General features: G+C 46.0%; 1 protein-coding gene across 4 annotated transcripts in view; it reads right to left on the minus strand.

Moving 5' to 3' along the window:
• LOC144115490 (box C/D snoRNA protein 1) overlaps nt 1-18,542 on the minus strand; it is a 47,459-nt gene that overhangs the window by 19,834 nt on the left and 9,083 nt on the right. For all 4 annotated transcript variants that reach the window (XM_077649900.1, XM_077649897.1, XM_077649898.1 and 1 more), the window contains exons 4-6: nt 18,206-18,384; nt 13,051-13,212; nt 1,147-1,271 (exon numbers count right to left, since the gene is read on the minus strand). In XM_077649900.1, coding sequence (XP_077506026.1) covers nt 1,147-1,271; nt 13,051-13,212; nt 18,206-18,384 — 466 coding nt within the window. The remainder of the gene's footprint in view (nt 1-1,146; nt 1,272-13,050; nt 13,213-18,205; nt 18,385-18,542) is intronic.

Here is an 18,542-nt window from a genome sequence, read left to right on the forward strand (position 1 = left end):
AAACTTCGGTACAGCATAAAAAAAAGTGATACAAGCGAATGCAATTAAATTTTTTTGTTGTAATTTTTGGGAATTTCAAAGCAGCATCCCCCATTAACTGGACTCCACAGAGCTGAAAGGTGATGTTATCTGCACGCGTGAATAGCACACACACAAAAAAATTGGTGTGCTCCAGCCACATCAGGTTGCAATAGCCTTCCTAAGCTACAAATGCAAGCTCTGTCCCGTTACATCCTCTGCTAACGTAACTGATGCGAACTCCTGCAGGCATCATGCCACCATAAAAATGCCACAAGTGACAACACAATGGTGTACTGCTTCCCTCAACAGGAAAAGTGCTTTGAATAGCAACTGCCAACTCGAATATTCATCCCATCGCCAGCTACCACATGTGCTTATGACTGACACCAGAGCCTTTGTGGAAATACCGTATTACACCCGTGTAATGAACCCACTTTTTTTCTAAAAAAGCTGACATCAGTTTGGGGGGAGGGTTCATTACACGGGAAAAAAAGTTTCAACGGTTTTTTTCAGTCCATCCTTCCATCATCAACAAACGCACGAGGTCAGATGCGTTCGTGCCGCTGGTGTTTGGCATCGTTCACTTTGACACGATTCGACAACTTTGCGGTAGCCTCCGGCGCCGGCCAATAGCGGCAAGATAACGGGAACATGCCGAACACGGACCCTGAAGGTGAGCTGCACGTTTTTTACTGGAGGTTAAAAAAAACACACAGGGTAGTTATTAGTGTATAATGTGAATGTTTAAGCCTTAGTTTAGAGCATACAACGTCTTGGCGCTCTGCTAATTTCGCCAAACGACCCCCCCACCTCTGGCAGGAGCTATCCTCAAAAGATAAACAAGCGGCGATGTTATTGGCGGGCAGCATCTTCGTGCACTGCCAAGGTCTGCGCTGCAGATGGCGCAAAAACTGAGGAACCTGCTACAAAAAGCTAAAGGCGAAAAAAATAAATTCTGGACGACGAAAGTGGGGGTGGTTTCATTATACGAGTATACACAGTTAGTTGGTAAGTACAACAGATGAGGCGAGTTCAATAGAAAAGCTAAGCTAACAGCCACAAAAATGGAGTAGCAAATTCTCATGTGCTTGCGACATTCAGTGTGAAAGGGTAAAGCTGACTTACCTGGACTGATGAGGTTGAACCGACATAAATCCTCTGTTTGAATAACAGTAAATGTTGGGTACTCCACAATGACTTTGCCTTTCAGGCAGTTCTCCAGGCTCATTGACAAGTCTAGGTTGTAATAGCTGTAAAAACCATAAAAAAATAAGTCACAAATATCCTTTTTTTTTTTCAAACAAAAGGCAACAAATTACTGTATTTACACGATTGTAAGCTGACCTATTTTTCAAATTTTAAAAATCCGGAGTGGGGAGGTTGACTTACAATCGAAACCAAAGCATGGCATCATAAATAAAGGCGAGACAAATGAGATATCAGGCATGCTACAGCATGGTTGCATTTTCGCTGCGCAACTCCATTGCATCGCTCTCCGTGCTGACCTTGAGTAGCTGCTATGTCAACACGTAGAACCGCCATCCCCTCCCCGTGCGCGGTGGCCGATGGTGGCTGTTGATAAGCAGCAAACTGGCCACGGAGGCATGTGTTTCTTCCCACATGTTCCCATTTTCTGTCTGCCCACCACCATTGTCCCAGGAAATGGACTCTTTGTCATGCCCACTCCCGACACGCGAGAGCTACCGGCGCCAGAATCGCTCAAGCACAGTGTAGCAGTGATGGGTGTGCACCTCTCATCCTGTGTCTTTTTTTGCTATGTCCAATTATTTTTCGCTACTTCGGAGCCTGAACTGTTGTAGTGTTATGTGGTGCGACGTTTCAAAGGCGAAAACAGCGAAGACTGCTGCATTTGCCCCACTGATGCGCTGATGGCACAGAACACTGCGTCAGCTGCACTCGCTTGTTGCAATCGTAGATGTTTCTCTCATGTCAATTCGCGTTTTATTTACCCGCCGCGGTGGCTCAGTGGATGGGTGCTCGGCTACTGATCCGGAGTACCCGGGTTTGAACCCGACTGTGGCGGTCGCGTTTCGATGGAGGCGAAATGCAAAGGCACCCGTATGCTGTACGAAATTAATCTGGAGCCCTCCACTATGGCACTTCTTTCTCCCTTTCTTCTCTCAGTCCCTCCTTTATCTTCAAAGAAAATACAGTGCGCGAATAGACGTAACCCAACTAGCCCAACTTCCCATCCTCCTTTATCCGTTCCCTTACTGCCTGGTTTAGGTGTCTGCCAAGATGTGAGATAGATACTGCGCCATTTCTTTTCCACAACCAACCAATCATCATGAAACTTCTGCGTCATCCTGCCAAATTTCAAGTAATTAAGCACTAGCTAACAGATGGCCAGCGTAGCAAGTTCATTATGTCAAGGTCAACCACTACAGCACCTTCGTTACATGGAGTTCTCAAATACATGCACTTTAATGAAGGCAACGCTAGGGCATTGAAAATATTCACAATATCGTGGATTTTGGTACATTGAGGTTCGTTAGCCAGCGACCGATTTTTCGGACTCTCTGGGGTATGCGAAAACGACCGAAAAATCGGGCAGTCCGGAAAATCAAGTTTCACTGAAAAAATCACGAATTTATTGCCAATATGCCGGAGGAAGGGGTCAGTTGCATTGCACACATTCTGAAGCTCCTCATGACTGCATTTCGCAACGTGTCATGTGCACAGACGACGGGCGGCGACCACTTTCACGAGCTCGGCCTGGCTGTGCAGCCCTCGGCACGTCGCCGATGAACGCACGGGTTGGGGCAGTGTCTAGACGGGAAAGCGAACATGCCACTGCTGTGGGAACTGCGCTGTGCCCGCAGTAGGATGCACCAGGACCGCGAGGATGACAAAACAATAAGAACAGAGAAATAGCCGAAGCAAGCACTTCATCGGCATTGGCCTTCGTCATTAGGCCTAGCGACTAGAGCCAAAATCAGCATCACATCTAGCGATGCGCATTCTGCGGTGGCTTGCGTATAATGAGAGGAGTGTTGCCTGACGCCAGTTATTTACGGTTTTACGATAGAAAGTTCAACTGCAGTGCATTTTGCCACGAGTATGCTGACCTCACTTTGAAATTCGCCAGTATTTCCTTCCGTGCTCGCCGTCTACGCGTGAAGCCGTACACCTCCCACGCAATTCGCTGCTACCTCTTCCCGTGCTTGGGACAAAAGACTCGGCACAGAGTTCAGCGAACTCTGACTACGGTTCAAGTTCGTGCGGCAGAAGACGTTCAAGAACTGTACGAATTCGAAACCAAGCGGGTGCAATATGCCGACTCACGCAGAATTTCAGCATCACAATTTAAGAGGCTCCCTTTAAGCTTGAATTTCGATTTGTTTCATCAAGTGGTCGATCTTTCCTGCAGGTTGAATTAATGAAATTCCACTGTACACATTATATGGCGGCTTAGGTATTGGCGGCGATTGCTAACGAGGTCCGAAGAACCGAGCAGCTCCATCACAGTGCGTTTGAAATTTCAAGTGCTCTTATACATTGGCTCCATGGGCCATATCGTGGTGCCGCAAAAGAGTCCAAATAATCAAGCATATCCGAAAAATCAGGTGCCCGAATTTTCGGTAGTCGACTCCATATCCAGGTTTAATTGTAATTCGAAGCTGTGACCGCCCGGGTAATTCGAGATCTGGGGTGCTATGCTGGAATGCCCGATCCCGATTTCACTGCAAACCAGCGAAACGACGGCTCCTTGGAGCCGCAAGGCAATGCCACAAAGCGATGCTTGATATGCAAAATGCCAAAGCCCCAGTACTACCCACACGAAAGCCAATCTATGCTACAGCTTGTGGATCATCAAAACGTACATTTGCACCTGTTCCACGACACAATCATTCTTGCTCCATGCCTGCGATGGGCTGACTGCACGCAACGCCGGCCTATCTAAATACCTAAAGTACCGTTGTGTACAAGTCAACGTATATGTGGACCTGGCCTATCTGCAGTCTAAGGTAGTTTTGGACGAGCGGCGGGTAGTATACATGCCCCCTACCGGTGCCTGTTCCCAGCAAGACACATAAGATCCAGGCACACAAAAAAGTTAACTCATATGCAAATAGGTTCTGATAAACAAAATACGAATTGTGGGCTGTTCCCCGCTCTTTTGCGCTGAGAGTTGCTTCCTGTGACGAGCGGCAGGCAGCGCGAGGGCAAACTTCTCATGATCTCCGGGGTGTGCATCGCCCCAGAATCTGAAACCACAATACTGCTTGCAGTTCAGTTTGCCTCTTTAGTCCACAGGCCACATGCATGTGTAAGGCAAGGTGGAGGGCCATTTTTTCACTTTTGACCTGCACTTTCAGACTGCTGTCCTTGTGATCGCATTGTTACTTCGCATTGTTGTTGTTCGAGTTGCACGCGTGCCGCGATACCATCCCGTGAGAAACTACACAACAAAATGAGGTGGCAGGACGAAGCAGAGGAAGGTGCGGATAAAGGGGGCTTATGCGGCGACTTATACCATGTGTTTCAAATTATTCAACATATTTTTCATTGAAGAGGCGTGAGAAAAACGACATAGCAGACATTATGCCCCTGCTTCAGCTCAATAATTAAACAATGAATTAGCTAAATTTAAGTAATCAACTTTTTTGTTTTTGATCTTAGGTGTCAAGATACAGTAATCCCTCGTTATACCAAAGTCAGCGGGATGGCGAAAAAATTCGTTATTAGTGGTAATTCGATATAAGTGACCACCAGAAAAAATCTAAAGCAGTCAAGCTTTAATTGAGCCGCAACTGCGAGGAAGTCAAAATACAATGTATTCAGTGAAGCAAAACTTTATTCAGGTGCAAAAAAGGCAGTGAGCTTTAGCTGTTTCAAGTTCTTACTGGGGCACGTGCAACCCGTGCTCTAATCTGACCAAGCATTGCACAAAGCCGCGGTTGCCGCCCACGCATTCAACCTTCGGGGCATTTCAAATCGCGAAGGCAGTGGCCGCATTTATGGGTGTTTTTCAGGATATTTCGAAGGCAGTGGCCGCTTTATGGGTGAGTCATGGAAGACTACAAGAGTATCATGCTGGAAAGTGCCGCAAATGCCGTGGCTCTAGTCTGAGGCTGTGTTTGTTGTGCTCAAAAAATGATTAGCCGCTCATTGCGGGCATGCAGCGTGATCATGAAAACTGAACGGTTTTGCAGTAGGGGCTTTGCATGATTACTGGACAATTTTTTCCCAAGGTGTGCAGCTGTGAAGTTCGCAAAACGAGTTTTTCGGTGCGCCGTTGTTGACGAAACTGTGCTAATTCTACAGTTCGAGTGTCGGTGTTCGCACAGCGTGGAGTCCACGCCGTTGACAAATGTCTCGGGACAAAACTCAATGACCCTACCATGCATTTAGACCGTTTGTCTAGCCGGATGGCATGAATCGAGCATGACCGGCTCGAGAAAATCGCCAGGGAAACACCATGGTTGCGTTGACCCGCCATGTTGACAGCCTGACTCGGCGCTGGCGACGCTCGGATTTTTCGTATTTTCGGCACATTATCGATTGATTTGCACCGTCAAAAGTGCAACGAATTGTAGAGGCGGTGTTTCAATGCGATGAAGGGTGATTATGACGAGCAAATTTCTAGACAGGCTTCCCAGAAGTCGTCTTCCAGATTTGTTAACGTAGCTCCTTGCGTCAAACATGGCAAAGGGCATGCGACCAGGCAGCAGCTCGACAGCACCGTTGTTCACGCTTGCAAGTGTGACCTGCAGGTCGCCTTCCCGTCTGAAGCGAAAACTCTCAAAAATGACATTTGCGCGCTTTCGAGAGTTTCGTCTGCTTCGGCCGCAGTGAAACAGTTAGGCTTAGCGACGACTACGGCAGCCAGGCAGCAGCTCGGTTCGTTGCCCAGCACCGCGGTCGGCGTCGTTGCCAAAAGCTCAGTCCGCTCACTGAAAATCGAGCAGCAAATGACTGGCCTGCGACTGTCGTTTTTCGACCAATGCGACCGTTTGCTACTGGCACTTTTCGACCGAAACAGTCGCACAACCTGTGCAACTCGCAAATGTGAATGAGCTCATAATCGGAGGAACACTTCTTTTGTGCTTTTTGGTACATTTCAGTGCCAGAAGTGCTCTTTAGAGCGGTCAAATTTTGCTGATCGAGTACACCCCATGGAATGCTACGGTGCAAGTCTGCCCGCGGTCTTTTGGTCATTTTTCGGCATCCAAGAGACTGCGGTTTTCTGGCATCGCAAAGCATCAAGAAAACTATTTTCGTGTGGATTCTACCACAGGGGACACTAGTTACACGATTGCAACCGAGAATAACAGTCCGGGCGAACTGCACCATGGAATTTGACAGCTTCCGTTCGCTCTGCTGTAAACAGCTGGCGGCACTAGGCACTCGCTTGGTACTCGTTACTAGGCAGGTCATCGGTCATAGGTTTGGTACTTTTGTGGTGTGTTCTGTGCCTACATGAGACTAATTCGCTGGCGATAGTAATTTGACACTGCATGTGCAAAAGGGTCGCCACCGCTCTTCGGCGCCGATGCCTCTGCTTGCCGCTTCGCTCTAAGCGGGCCAAGCTCTTCGTGCGCTTAGAGTAATGCAGCTTAAGGGGGGACGCGGGTCTTAGATTAGCGAAATATGGCCAAAAAATCGGTTTTGAGAAAAATGCATTTTAGAAATGTTTGTACCTTCAAGCACCTGCCCTCAAAATATTAACGCTGAATTCGATCGGGAAATATGACAAAATCGACTTTCAAAACATCACGGGAGCCACGAAATGCCCCGTAACGGGCAAAATTTGTTCGAACTTCCCGCGCGTGCCACGGGCGAAACATCCGGCCGATCGGCGCAATCTTGGGCTCGTTTTGAAGCTTGTTTCTTTGTGCGCATTTTGCTGCATTTCAAAATGGCGTCGATCAATGAGAACGACCGCAGTAGCGGTTTTCCGAAGGCCTTTTTTGGCCAATAATTGGCTAGAGCGCGCGCGAGAGGCGAGCCTCTCGTCCAATGCCTACCACTGGTCGACGCGGCCGCGCACCATTTTGTTTTCTTTATTTTTATTTTGTGCCGTCCTGGTTCCCGTTTCGTGCGTTTGACCGCGTCTCTTTTTTAATAGCGCTCGCTTAGCGAAGTTTCTCCAGATCTTTTTTGCGGTTTCTTTTTCCTCCGTCGCATACTTTGTCAGTACAAAGTAACTGATGCCGGGAGACGTACGTTTGAAGAAGACGATGCGTAGTACGTACGGGAGAAAGCGTTGCCCGCCCAACGCGAAGCCCGGTTCGACATCGGGACGTTTGACTGTGCCAGATGATTGCAGCCACAGCGAGCGTCGCCTGCCTCATCGTATGCCCTACGGTCGACCGTGCCGGATGAGGATTGTTCAAAGTTACAGCGAGCGTCGCCTGCTTCGTCGCCTGTGCAATGTTCGACCATACCGGATGAGGATTGTTCGAAGTTACAGCGAGCGTCGCCTGCTTCGTCACCTTTGCAATGTTCGACCGTGCCGGATGAAGATTTTTCGGACCTCGGCTAGCGCCGCCCGCCCCAAAAGCCTGATCAATTTGCTCCAGAATCCTGGCCCCATCCCAGCACGTTTTGTCGACACGACACGGAGTTTTACACAGCGGAGGAGATCGCTGCGTACACAGAACACGCAGACATGATCAAGCCCGGCGTGGGTGCAAAGTCGGCAACGCAGCCTCAGCTACACTGCAGGCTGCAACACCCTTCGTCATAGCCTTGAAAAGGACCAGAGAAGGCCGAAGAAGAAAACAACAGCCTTTTTGAGCAATAATGCAGACAAAAAAAGTCTCTCTAGTGGGCGCAGTGGAGACAGGTCTCCAGGCTACAGCCCCGGACAGGTGTAGATCACCAACACGAACCACTCTAGACAATAGCCTGGGACAGGTGCATATCACCGTCATCATGGACGAGAACTGTTTAGCTACTAAGCTTTTGCAGCCTTCATGCAATAACTGGCAAGACACAATAAAGTATTGCCACTGTCTTGGCTAGCTTTCAAGTTCACAAATTTTGCTGAATTCCTAATGGCATATGCCATCTTGACCTTGGGTTGTCTGTGATATCTTCAGTTTTAGTTGGCATATTTAGAATCCGAAGACAGTTTTGGAAATGGGAAGAACATGTCATTTTTGGTGGGAAATATCACAGTGAAGGTACCGACCATTCATCTTATAGCATATGATCAAGCTTCAAATGAATTTTTCTCAGTTTCATGTTTTTGGTCGATCTCCTCAGCCTTACGCAGGATTTTGATAACTTCATTTTGTCTCACAAGAATAACCTTGGTGCCATTTTCTTCGGAGAGAAATAAGGTACCCGATAACATTCTTACTTTTTTTGTTTAGGGCATGCATAAATAGCAATCTGCAATTAGCTTAACGAGTTGCAGTGTCAAATACTGCGACCTTTTACTCTCGACATAATACAGTGCAGTCCACTTATAACGATACTACATATAATGATATATCGGTTATAACGATGGGTCGACATGAGAGTGTCATTTTATGCATTAGGTCTATGGGGAAAAAAACCATTTATAACGATAGGCTATTCACCGCATATCGGATATAACGATCAAAATATTGCCGTCCAGATGGCTTTTTCCGTGCAAAATAATCGTAACATTTGCGTCGCTTAGTTCCCTGAAACGAACGATGTTGAGACGAGGCGATGTTTACCTCCGTAAGTTCGTATCTGCTGCCATTACCACGCTGCGCGTCCCGCGCCGCCAGCGCACCGGAGAGTACTTGAGTAGGCGCAGCGCGCCACAAGATGGCGCGAGCTGCTTCATGCGCGTCGGTCACAGTCGCTCCGAAAGAGAGAGAAAGAAAAAAAAAAGCGACAAGCAAAGCGGCGCGGTGGCGCCCGTGCCGCACCCAGTCTCTCTCTCTCGCGCGATAGCAGGCTGACGCCACCGAAGCAGCGTGCAACCAACGGTACAACCCAGTTCAAAGATGGTGCCGACAAAGCGTAAAGCTGTGTCGCTTGACACGAAGATGGATATTTTGCAGGACTCTCGACGCGGCTTCAAGGTGAGCGCCCTCGTGAAGAAGTATGAGCTCGCCCAGTCGACGATAACAACCATCTTGAAAACCGGGAGCACCGCGATTGTGAAGGCAGGAGCTATGAGCGGCCATGCCGATCAGCGGCACTACTTGACAACTGTAGCGAACACAGCGTTAACCCGAAGCTAACATCTGTCGAATTGATGTTTCTGCCTTCGAATACTACGGCAGGCCTTCAGCCGTTGGACGCCGGCGTGATCGCCAACTTTAAAGTCCTGTATCGGCGGCGCATGCTGGAGTGGCTAATTTTAGCCATTGACCGCGCAGCTCCTGGCACGTTGGGTCATGCAGACGGGCCCCCTGACCTGAAGTGATCAGCCTTTTGAAAGCCGTGCGCTTCGTTTACGGTGCACGGTATGAAGTAAAGCAGTCAACCATATACAACTGCTTCAAAAAGGCGGGCTTTGTGCGTCAGGACGAACTTCCCCAACCCACTGAGACCAACACGGTGGAAGCCCCTGACATAACCGAGCTCTGGGAGCTCGTTCCTACTGGTGACACAGGTGGTGCGTCAGTGGAGGAGTTTTTGACTGCAGACAGTGCTGCCTCGTTCTGCGATGAGGTCACCGACGAGGCGATCGCCGAAGATGTGCTGTCTCGACAGACGGCAAAGTTGTGCGACGGTGGCGACGGCAGCAGCGACAGTGACAACAAGATTGACAGTGGCACCTTGACCCCGACCACGATGTCCACGCAAAGTGCACTGTCGTCGATCGACTCCTTTACTGATTTTATGCATGCAAAAGGATTGCCGCCAGTGTTCGCGCAGCAGCTGGAATCCATGCACACCGTGGTTGTGAAGCTGAAGCTGCCACAAAAGCAAGTGCAGATTTCGGACTATTTCGGCGCGCCTAACCCTTGACACGGTTACTGGCGCTAGAAATAAAGTTTGTTTTTCACAGCCTACTTTCTACATCATCTATTCTTTAGAGCAAGTAGCGAACTCAAGTTCGGAGCTGCAAAGGTATGTTCCGCGTTTTTTATTTATTTTTATTTTTTATAACCAGTCCAGATATAGCGATCATCGGTTATAACAATCATATTTTTCGTCTTTCTCGATATCGTTATAAGTGGACTGCACTGTATATCAGGATGACCTGCCTTTAGAGAAAAACGAAGAATGTCATCGGGTGTGGGAACTCTCCGGCTGTCAATTCATGCAATTAAAAGCAACAAAACTCTATGAGAAAGTTCATTAAAGCTGCGTAAGAAATTACCTAATTACGCTCTAGACTTCGTAAGATAACTTTTGATCTAACACCATCAGCTCAATTATGATTACATTTTTAAAATAAAGAGAAAAACGCATCTGTGTGCAAAATTTCATGGCATTCTAGCCATAAATAAAAAAGTTAGTTTTAAGACCCTCGCCGCCCTTAAAGATAGATAGATAGATAAAGAGGAGGAGGGAAAGGCAGGGATGTTAACCAGAAAGGGGAGCCGCCCTTAAAATGCATGCGTTTGGGTTGGGACCGGAAGAAATTTCGAAAAAAGCGATATTTTGAGTAAAGCGATTTCGTTAAAACGAGGGATTACTGTAATATTGCAAAATTGGAGGCCAGCAAGACTGAAGCTGAGCTCAGTTTTTTTAATTTTCTTAACCAGCAATGTGGTTTGAAATATCGAACTTCAAAAATATGCATTTTAGAGCTCGTTGAGTTGGCTGCAAATAATTCAGTACTGCTAACTGTGACTGATAATCAGCCGCAGCACTTCTCACAATGACTGGCAATCAGTTGCTGCATATGTAATATTGTAATGAATACAAACAAAACGTAAACACCTCTATACCTTCTCAACTCCTCAAAGAATTAAAACATCAGACAGGACACTCCTGACCTGAGTGACTCACTTCTGCTACAAAACGATGGTTCGCCACAATGCAACCACCACACCACAGTTCCTTGCTAAGTACAGTGTCACTGCACTTGAGGATCCCTGAAAAGCGGTTCAGAAAGTGGCTATCGGATGCGTGCATTATGCAGAGTAAATACCACTCAGTGTGCATGCCGTGTACAAGTCCTCAGAAGTGAGCCAACAATTTACAAATTTTTTAAAATTTCCGCTTTCGCTCCTTGCAGTGACCTGCAGTGCCAGGCTTTCGTGCAAAATCTCGCACACGATCTCATGCAGCACACGTGACATCAGCAGTACGGGGCTGTCACTGGCTTGCAAAAACCGCTGTAAAGAAGGCGAGTGCGCAGCCGGCAGGAGACTTCGGCACTTCCCTTTCCCCATTCTCCTGTATTGTCTAGCCAAGGTAGGAGAACAAGCGGCAAAAAAAGTAAGTAAACAAAAGGCAGGTTGGCTGGATGATGCTTTCGTGGCTGGAGTACAGTGCCGGTCTGTAATCTTCATTTTTTTCTTGCTCGGTCCAGTGTATCAGTTGAGAGGAAACACACAGAGGCCATTTTTAATCGCCAATCTCTCTGGTGCTACATAAAGTAGATCAAAAAATTTTGCATAAGGATGACAGGCGATGCAATATCTATATTATTTCGGCTTTTTTTTCTTGCCCTCGTGGACACCATTTCAATGCCCCTTAAACTCTCCCATCATATGTTATCAACAATTCATAACTGCAGTTAACTTCCTTTTTCTAAATTGAAACTTCATGTGAAGCAATGTTCTGACCATGCCCACGCCATTTGAACATTATGAGTGCACTGAAATGAAGAGGTAGCATGCTGGAGCTGTACGACCACCAATTTGTATACAGTCGAGCTCAGTTATAACGAACCTGACAGTCATGGGGGTTACGTTCGTTGTATCCAAAGTTCGTATTAAATGGACTTGCCGTTATAAGTGGGCTCCACTGTACTGAGCTGGGCAGGATGTTATGTTGAAGGATAAATGATAAAAAAAAGTCAGAAAACAGTCAGACAAATGGGGCATTCACTTCCTTAAAAAGACCGTTGTGCCCTCCTGTCTCTTTCAAGCAGACCATTGCAAGGCGCTTTCAATGCTCTAGGTCGGAGTCACGTGGTCCTGGCCGAGACCCTTCTTGTGGACAAGCCGCTTTAGGGACGCGATAATACCCATAGCGACTAAGACATACACAGCAACAGATGCTAGGTTGCCATCCTAATCTTCGATCCTCAATGAAGTCGTACGGATGCAGCGATAAAAGTTACCGCGGCGTATGTGCATGCCGAACGAATATCTATTATCTACGCGCTGCCTACACAAGTAAATCCGATTGGGCAGGCGACGTATGCCACGTGACCAGGTGGGTCAGGAGGGCATACCTCATGACTGGCATTCAAACTTCTCTAATCGCCGTCACTGGTTGATCACCGGCCGCGTGCAGCAGCTTCACTTACAACGGTGCCCCTGTCCGGCGGTTGCTAAGCTTCTGCTTCCACTCTCGCTTTGCCCAGGCAGCACGCACTCATGCACTGATGGAACGGGGTGAGTTTGGCTGGCGGGTAACTACAATTTCAATGCCGCTGTTTTTATTGTTCTTTTGGTGGTCAAAACTTTCGCTGGGGGTGTCACGGGGTTGAGACACGCTCTTAGGTCACCGTGGTGGTGGAAAGCGCGCATTTGTCGACTGCAGGGACGAGCTAATGGCTCCTCTTCATTCGTTAAAACCAAGTAGTGCATCCATTGTTGTTCATTTTATCTGAAATGCAGTCCCATAGCCTTAATACATATTTTGATGGTAGCTCCACCCTTGTTCGTAATAAGCGAGCATTCATTATAACTGCGGCCGTTATGAGTGGGCTCCTCTGTACTGATCTAGGCAGGATGTTATGTTGAAGGATAAATGATGAATAAACGATAAATGATCCCATCCTTTCTTTTGGTCGGCGCCTTCTACTTTCATCAGGTACCATCCCGACCAGACGGGTTTCCGTCAAACTCTAGACTTCAAGGATAAATGATAAAGCTGCTGCTACTTTTCAAACTCCTCAATAATTCAATTCCATGCATTCAGAGATGCATACAGCATAGGACCTACTACTTTTGTGATGCTGGCTTTCCTTCAACAGCCAGGAGGACGGACACTCCTTGCATTCCAGCTGTTATATATTGCTGCAGTGGACCTCGCAGCTCAGGCCGGCACCTCTCCATGGTCAAATGCTTCTCAAGACATCTGCCCAGGCTTTCCTTTTCATGCACTCTGCACAGCAAAAAGAAAAAAAATCAAAAACACAGGTCAGTTACTTTACGTGTCCCACAAACCGACTGTTGCACATATTTGAGCGTGACTGCAGTAAAAGAGTAAAACCCAAATAATTTTTAAAAATGGTTTATACGAAATCAGAGTTAATTTGAATATTTCTAGGATTCTCAAAAATTTACAATTCAGATTTCGCCAACTAAATTATTGACTTTTGTTGCAGCATTCAAGACTCCCACACCAGTTCTGTGCCACTGTTCACTGTTCACGAGCCCTGGTCTGCAAGTTCACAAATGTGTCCGGCGTTTCCAGTTTGCTTGCTGATGCCACAGGTTTGCCATTCAATGCTTTATTAAGCTAGCCTTTCTCGCATCCTTCTCCACACCAAGCTGCAACACGAGCACTTGTGAGTGCACTTTTTTTTTTCTTATTGCAAGCTTCAAGTAACAATCATGATTTTGATACAGGAAATGCTGCAGCACAGAATATTTCATTTGCACCTGAAGGCACCCTGGATACTACAGACCTCCTCAACCACTCAGAAGAGTGCACAGAATCTTAACGTGTTTCTGCGTGCCTCGTCGTCTGCTCACCATGACCAGAAATAGGAAAAAAATAATGCCTTGTATGAACCATAAAGAAACACCCAAACAACGTTATCACGACAGTAGTGGTTTTCCAACAGAAGTGCCTAGTAGCGACACTGAGGAACTACGCAGCAGAGCAGCAGTAATCAGAAGCAGCGATGTGGTGTAGACTCGCATCAAAACCTGTCAAGCCATTTTAGACAGCTGGGTGTGTGGTGCCATCTAGGTTGTGAACTAACTACACGTCCCACTAAAACTGTCGCTGTCAGCTTTGCCTTGCGTGACAGTTCACATCGATTCCACAACAGACTTAGCACTACCCGCTCCCAGTCCTCTACAGTGCTCCTTGAAATGAAATAAGCAGAATTCTGTTCTGATGATGCCAATACACTAAGCTGAATATAACACAACTAGGTTTTTGTGACGTTAACTGGGATAAACTGAAATTGAGAACTATTTTTTAATGTAACTTTTCTTGAATGAAAAACCTATCTTGAAAATTTGGCACATCGCACAGAACGTCCTTTCCATTGCAAACATAGAAGCCTACCAACGCCTCTTGTGCAGATTACGATTCTGCAACTTAAAAGACTTTTATGCTGGCATTAAAAACTGCAGCGCTTTGGGAGGTTAAACCCCATAAACCAAACCTATCAACTGCAGCGCAACAGCGTTACCTCTGCATGCTTCACAGCTTTGGCAGTACTGCAAGGAACAACTAAGATGAAGTATAAGAAGCTAAGCAGTCAATGTGTTCAAAACACAGCATTTTTCAGCTGATGATATTGACAAATCGAAATTGGCGTGTACTGATAAACTACAGTGTTTTAATCACAAAAAGACCACTCTAACCAAAAAAAAAAAATGTTTGCACGAATATAATGGGATCACAAATATAACACAAAGAGGGAGTTTGTGCCTTGAAGAAAAAGAAGTAGTACAATTATAATGCAAGTGCAAACTACGCAGGGCAACCATAGCTGAAGGCTATGTGTGAACATGCTAATGTGTTTCGTTTTGAGAAGTTGGATTCTCCACGCAGCTCACGAGTGTTGTGGCTGAGCTCTCTCAAAGTGAAGTGAAAAAAAACTCATGCTATGGCCGTACCTTGGCTTTGAATACACAAGTACTACCACCATATTGATTTAAAGGAATTTTAGGAATGCCTAAAAATACATTATAAAGAAGCTATAAAGCTACCTTAGAGCACTCTGGCAGCTACTGGGGCACTGACACAACCCACATTTTACAATGAACTGATGTGGGCCCGGCAAACTCCCTGGAGATAACGCATTAAAAGTCCCGATTATACAACACATAATTACACACACCCCGCTTCATACGATGACCAGCAGGAACCATACGGAACAAAAGAGGCTGGTGGAGCCCTTTATTGCTAGATGCTACTTCACCCAAGGTATTCCAAAACTTGCGAAGTTGCAAATAATAATGCAATCCAATGTTTCTAAATCACTGCACCGTGGCATACTGTGTAGCCTTAAGGGGAGAAGCTGGTCTTAAAAAAAAGATTTGCTAATAACATAGTAACAACTATGAAGGCTTTCAGAAACCTGTTTTCCCATACAGATACCAAACAGGCCTTTTAATTTCATGTAAGACTAGAGCTTGTGTACTTATGTAATATGCTAAGTAACCTTTTGCTCAGAGCAAGAAATTTTACTGCAAGGAACTTGCTAAAATGCATATCATTGTTTTCTTTTGTGACATCAAGGAATGCAATAAGGGCAAAATTATCATCCTGTTTATGACAGAACTTGAGTTATTAGGTTTTTAAGTTCCCACTGCAGAAATGGGAATACAATACAAACTTTTCTTTCCATTTCTCTTTAGAACTTGATGACTCAATTTGTATGAAAGGCAGGGTAGTAATTTTACCCTTACTGCATTCCTAGATGTCAAGACAACCCAATGGCATGCAGTTCAGCAAGTTCCCTACAGCGCAATTTCTTAAAAGCTCTCGGCAAAAAACTTGCATAGCATATTCCATAATCACACAAGTACTTGTCTTAAATGACATATTTAGAACCGACCCACAAAAATACATGCTTCCTAAAGATTACAGAATTGCGACTTTATTAATGAAAAAATTTTTTGCAAGACAAGCTTCCCCACAACTTGGGTCAACCGCTACAGCCAATCGCAAGAAACATGATGCAGAGGGCACTGGAAAACCTAGCAAAGACACGTAGCAAATGTCTGCGGGAGCTCCACTTCGTTTCATGCACAAAACGACCGTGGTTTCAGAGTGCCGGAGACACGGAGAGGCACCTGATTTGCTGTACTCTTGGCACTGGTCACGTCATCCATCGTTCAGCAATAAAAGCTTACACAGCAGGCTACTGAAGCTTTCGAAATCGGCAGATTCAAGCAACAGTCGTACAAACCTTGGAGGTCATAGATGCTGCCACTATTCTGCCACTAACCCAAAGAGAGCCCCCGTTCATCCCCAACGTTGGTTCACACTTCCTCTCTAGCCTCGCACGCCAGATTTACCCTCTCCAAATCGCCAAAGAGGTGGTGCAGTCTCACCCGTATGTTGCTCACTTGGCCATGTGCCCAGGCCGCCAAGCACGGAAGCACATAGTAGTCCAAATAATCGATGGTGGAACCAATTCACATTTTAATTAATGGGCTATGTTTTACGTAGGCTCCAACGGAGCGTAGACAGACAAAGTCGCACAGTTCAAATTATCCGAGCAATTAATGAATTGTGAATGAGCAAGCTTTAACTGCACAGGTGCACCCCCCCCCTCTCCGTTGGCATTGAGTGTGTCTTCTAGCAGGTCAATGGTAAGCTGCACATGCATGCTTACACAAGCCACCTACTGACTGTTCTTAACACTGAAGGAACAACAATTGATCTCTCTTACAGGAGTGGAGACAATTCTTGTTGACACCAGCCACAAAAACTCACATAGGCCACCAACACTGTAGTAGGATGGAAAGTTGGGCTACGTTCATTTTAAAGGAGAAATACAGCACGAACAGAGACGACGGACGAAGAAGAGGTGCACAACACGAGCGCTGTCTTGCAACTAAAATTTTATTCAGGAGGAAAACACATACGAAAGCGATTGAAAAAACGGTGAAGTCAGCAATCACATGAGGCAATCAACACAAAGAATGAACTCAAAAACTGAAAAGATAGCGCGGGGCGCCCTTTTCTATGACCCATGGCAAAATCAGGTATTGTCCAAGAACCGTATCTCCGCATCAAATAATGTGATAGAGGGTTGGCTGATGCACGCACTAATTTTTTTTATGAAAAACGCTTCCATAATCTCTCTGGTACGCTGGTCCCGTTGCTGGTACAGTACCTCGGTTTTCTCAAATATCGCCTTACAGTTCTGGTGAGTGCATAGCTGGCAAGAGCTACAACACGCAGTGAGCAAGCAGCATGCAGGTAATATCAAATGGACCACACAATGGCAGCATTCATGTAGATACAGTCAGAACAAAGTAAACAACTACTGCAGCTTTTCAATGATGTGATCCCTTGCTGCCAAATGAAGAAGGCACTTGCACAGCGTTCTTCCCTTAATAAAGAAACTGTGCTGGCACGTGTGAATGCAGCAAAGATACTAACAAATTCATTTCTCAGCACTGCACACCTTTAATCTCTGCATGCGAGGATTAACATCCAGCAAAGTGTTTTATGCATAACAACCATGGCTCCAGGTGTGTGAGGCAGCGAAGACCCCAACTAGTACAATGTTCCTGTCACTGCTAAACTGCGGCCTGACAACAGAGTTGTGAAAGATGATGACGCAATCACGATTGGTCACCTGAATGCTGACGAAACATGCTTTTCCTGCTTTTATTAATCAAACCTCCACGCTTATCCTCCAGCCCTCAATAAACTAAACCACACATTACAACACTACTTATATATTTGAATTTGAGCAGTTATATGGCTGTTGGTAATATATCAACATGTTTCTGATAAAGATTCTGCTCAGTAGTTCTGATATGCATGACACAAGCTGCATTCATGTAGTCGTGATTAACAAAAAACAGGTTTGTATCTAAAATTAACAGGGCTCAAGATAAACATTATTATGCACCCAAATAATTTGTCAAATACAACACTTGCACACAAATAAACGTACACCAATGGCCAATACATAAAAACTAAAACTTTTTTCAGGATGCTAACGCTACACTGTAATTAAAAGCAATTAATGTGCACCTGAACACCTGAACAAAACCTCAAATGCATGCAGGTTTGCCTGTCATTACAATACAGAAAGAGGCCTCTGAAGTAGGCAGGTGGCTGGAGAGAGACAGTAATGCTAACATGCAGACTGCACTTATAGTTGGCATGCAAGGGGCTTTAGGTTAGATTATCGCAATCCAAGTGGCTGCAATGTGCAGCAAAACTATACCTCTGGATCTCATGGACCTTGATACGGGCAGCAGGGAAGACCCAAGCCACATGCCAGTAAATGCAGTGCTCACGGAAATTGAACTGTGACTTGTTCTCTTGCCGCTTGGTGAAACAACGTGGCAGCAACTTCAGCATAGTACCACGATGCCTGCACTCAGCTTGGAACTTGTGCAGAAACTAAGAGGGGGAAAAAAATTGACAGAAAAAGCCAATACTGTAGTAACACAACAAATAACGAGGCAATTTTGCAAGCAGCTTGGCAACCTTCCTCCTTTCAACTTTTCAGTTTCAGTGCTGCCAGTCACTACTGGGGAACCACTGGGTCAGTTACAAAA

This window comes from Amblyomma americanum, chromosome 1, assembly GCF_052857255.1.
Source record: "Amblyomma americanum isolate KBUSLIRL-KWMA chromosome 1, ASM5285725v1, whole genome shotgun sequence".
NCBI lineage: Eukaryota > Metazoa > Arthropoda > Arachnida > Ixodida > Ixodidae > Amblyomma > Amblyomma americanum.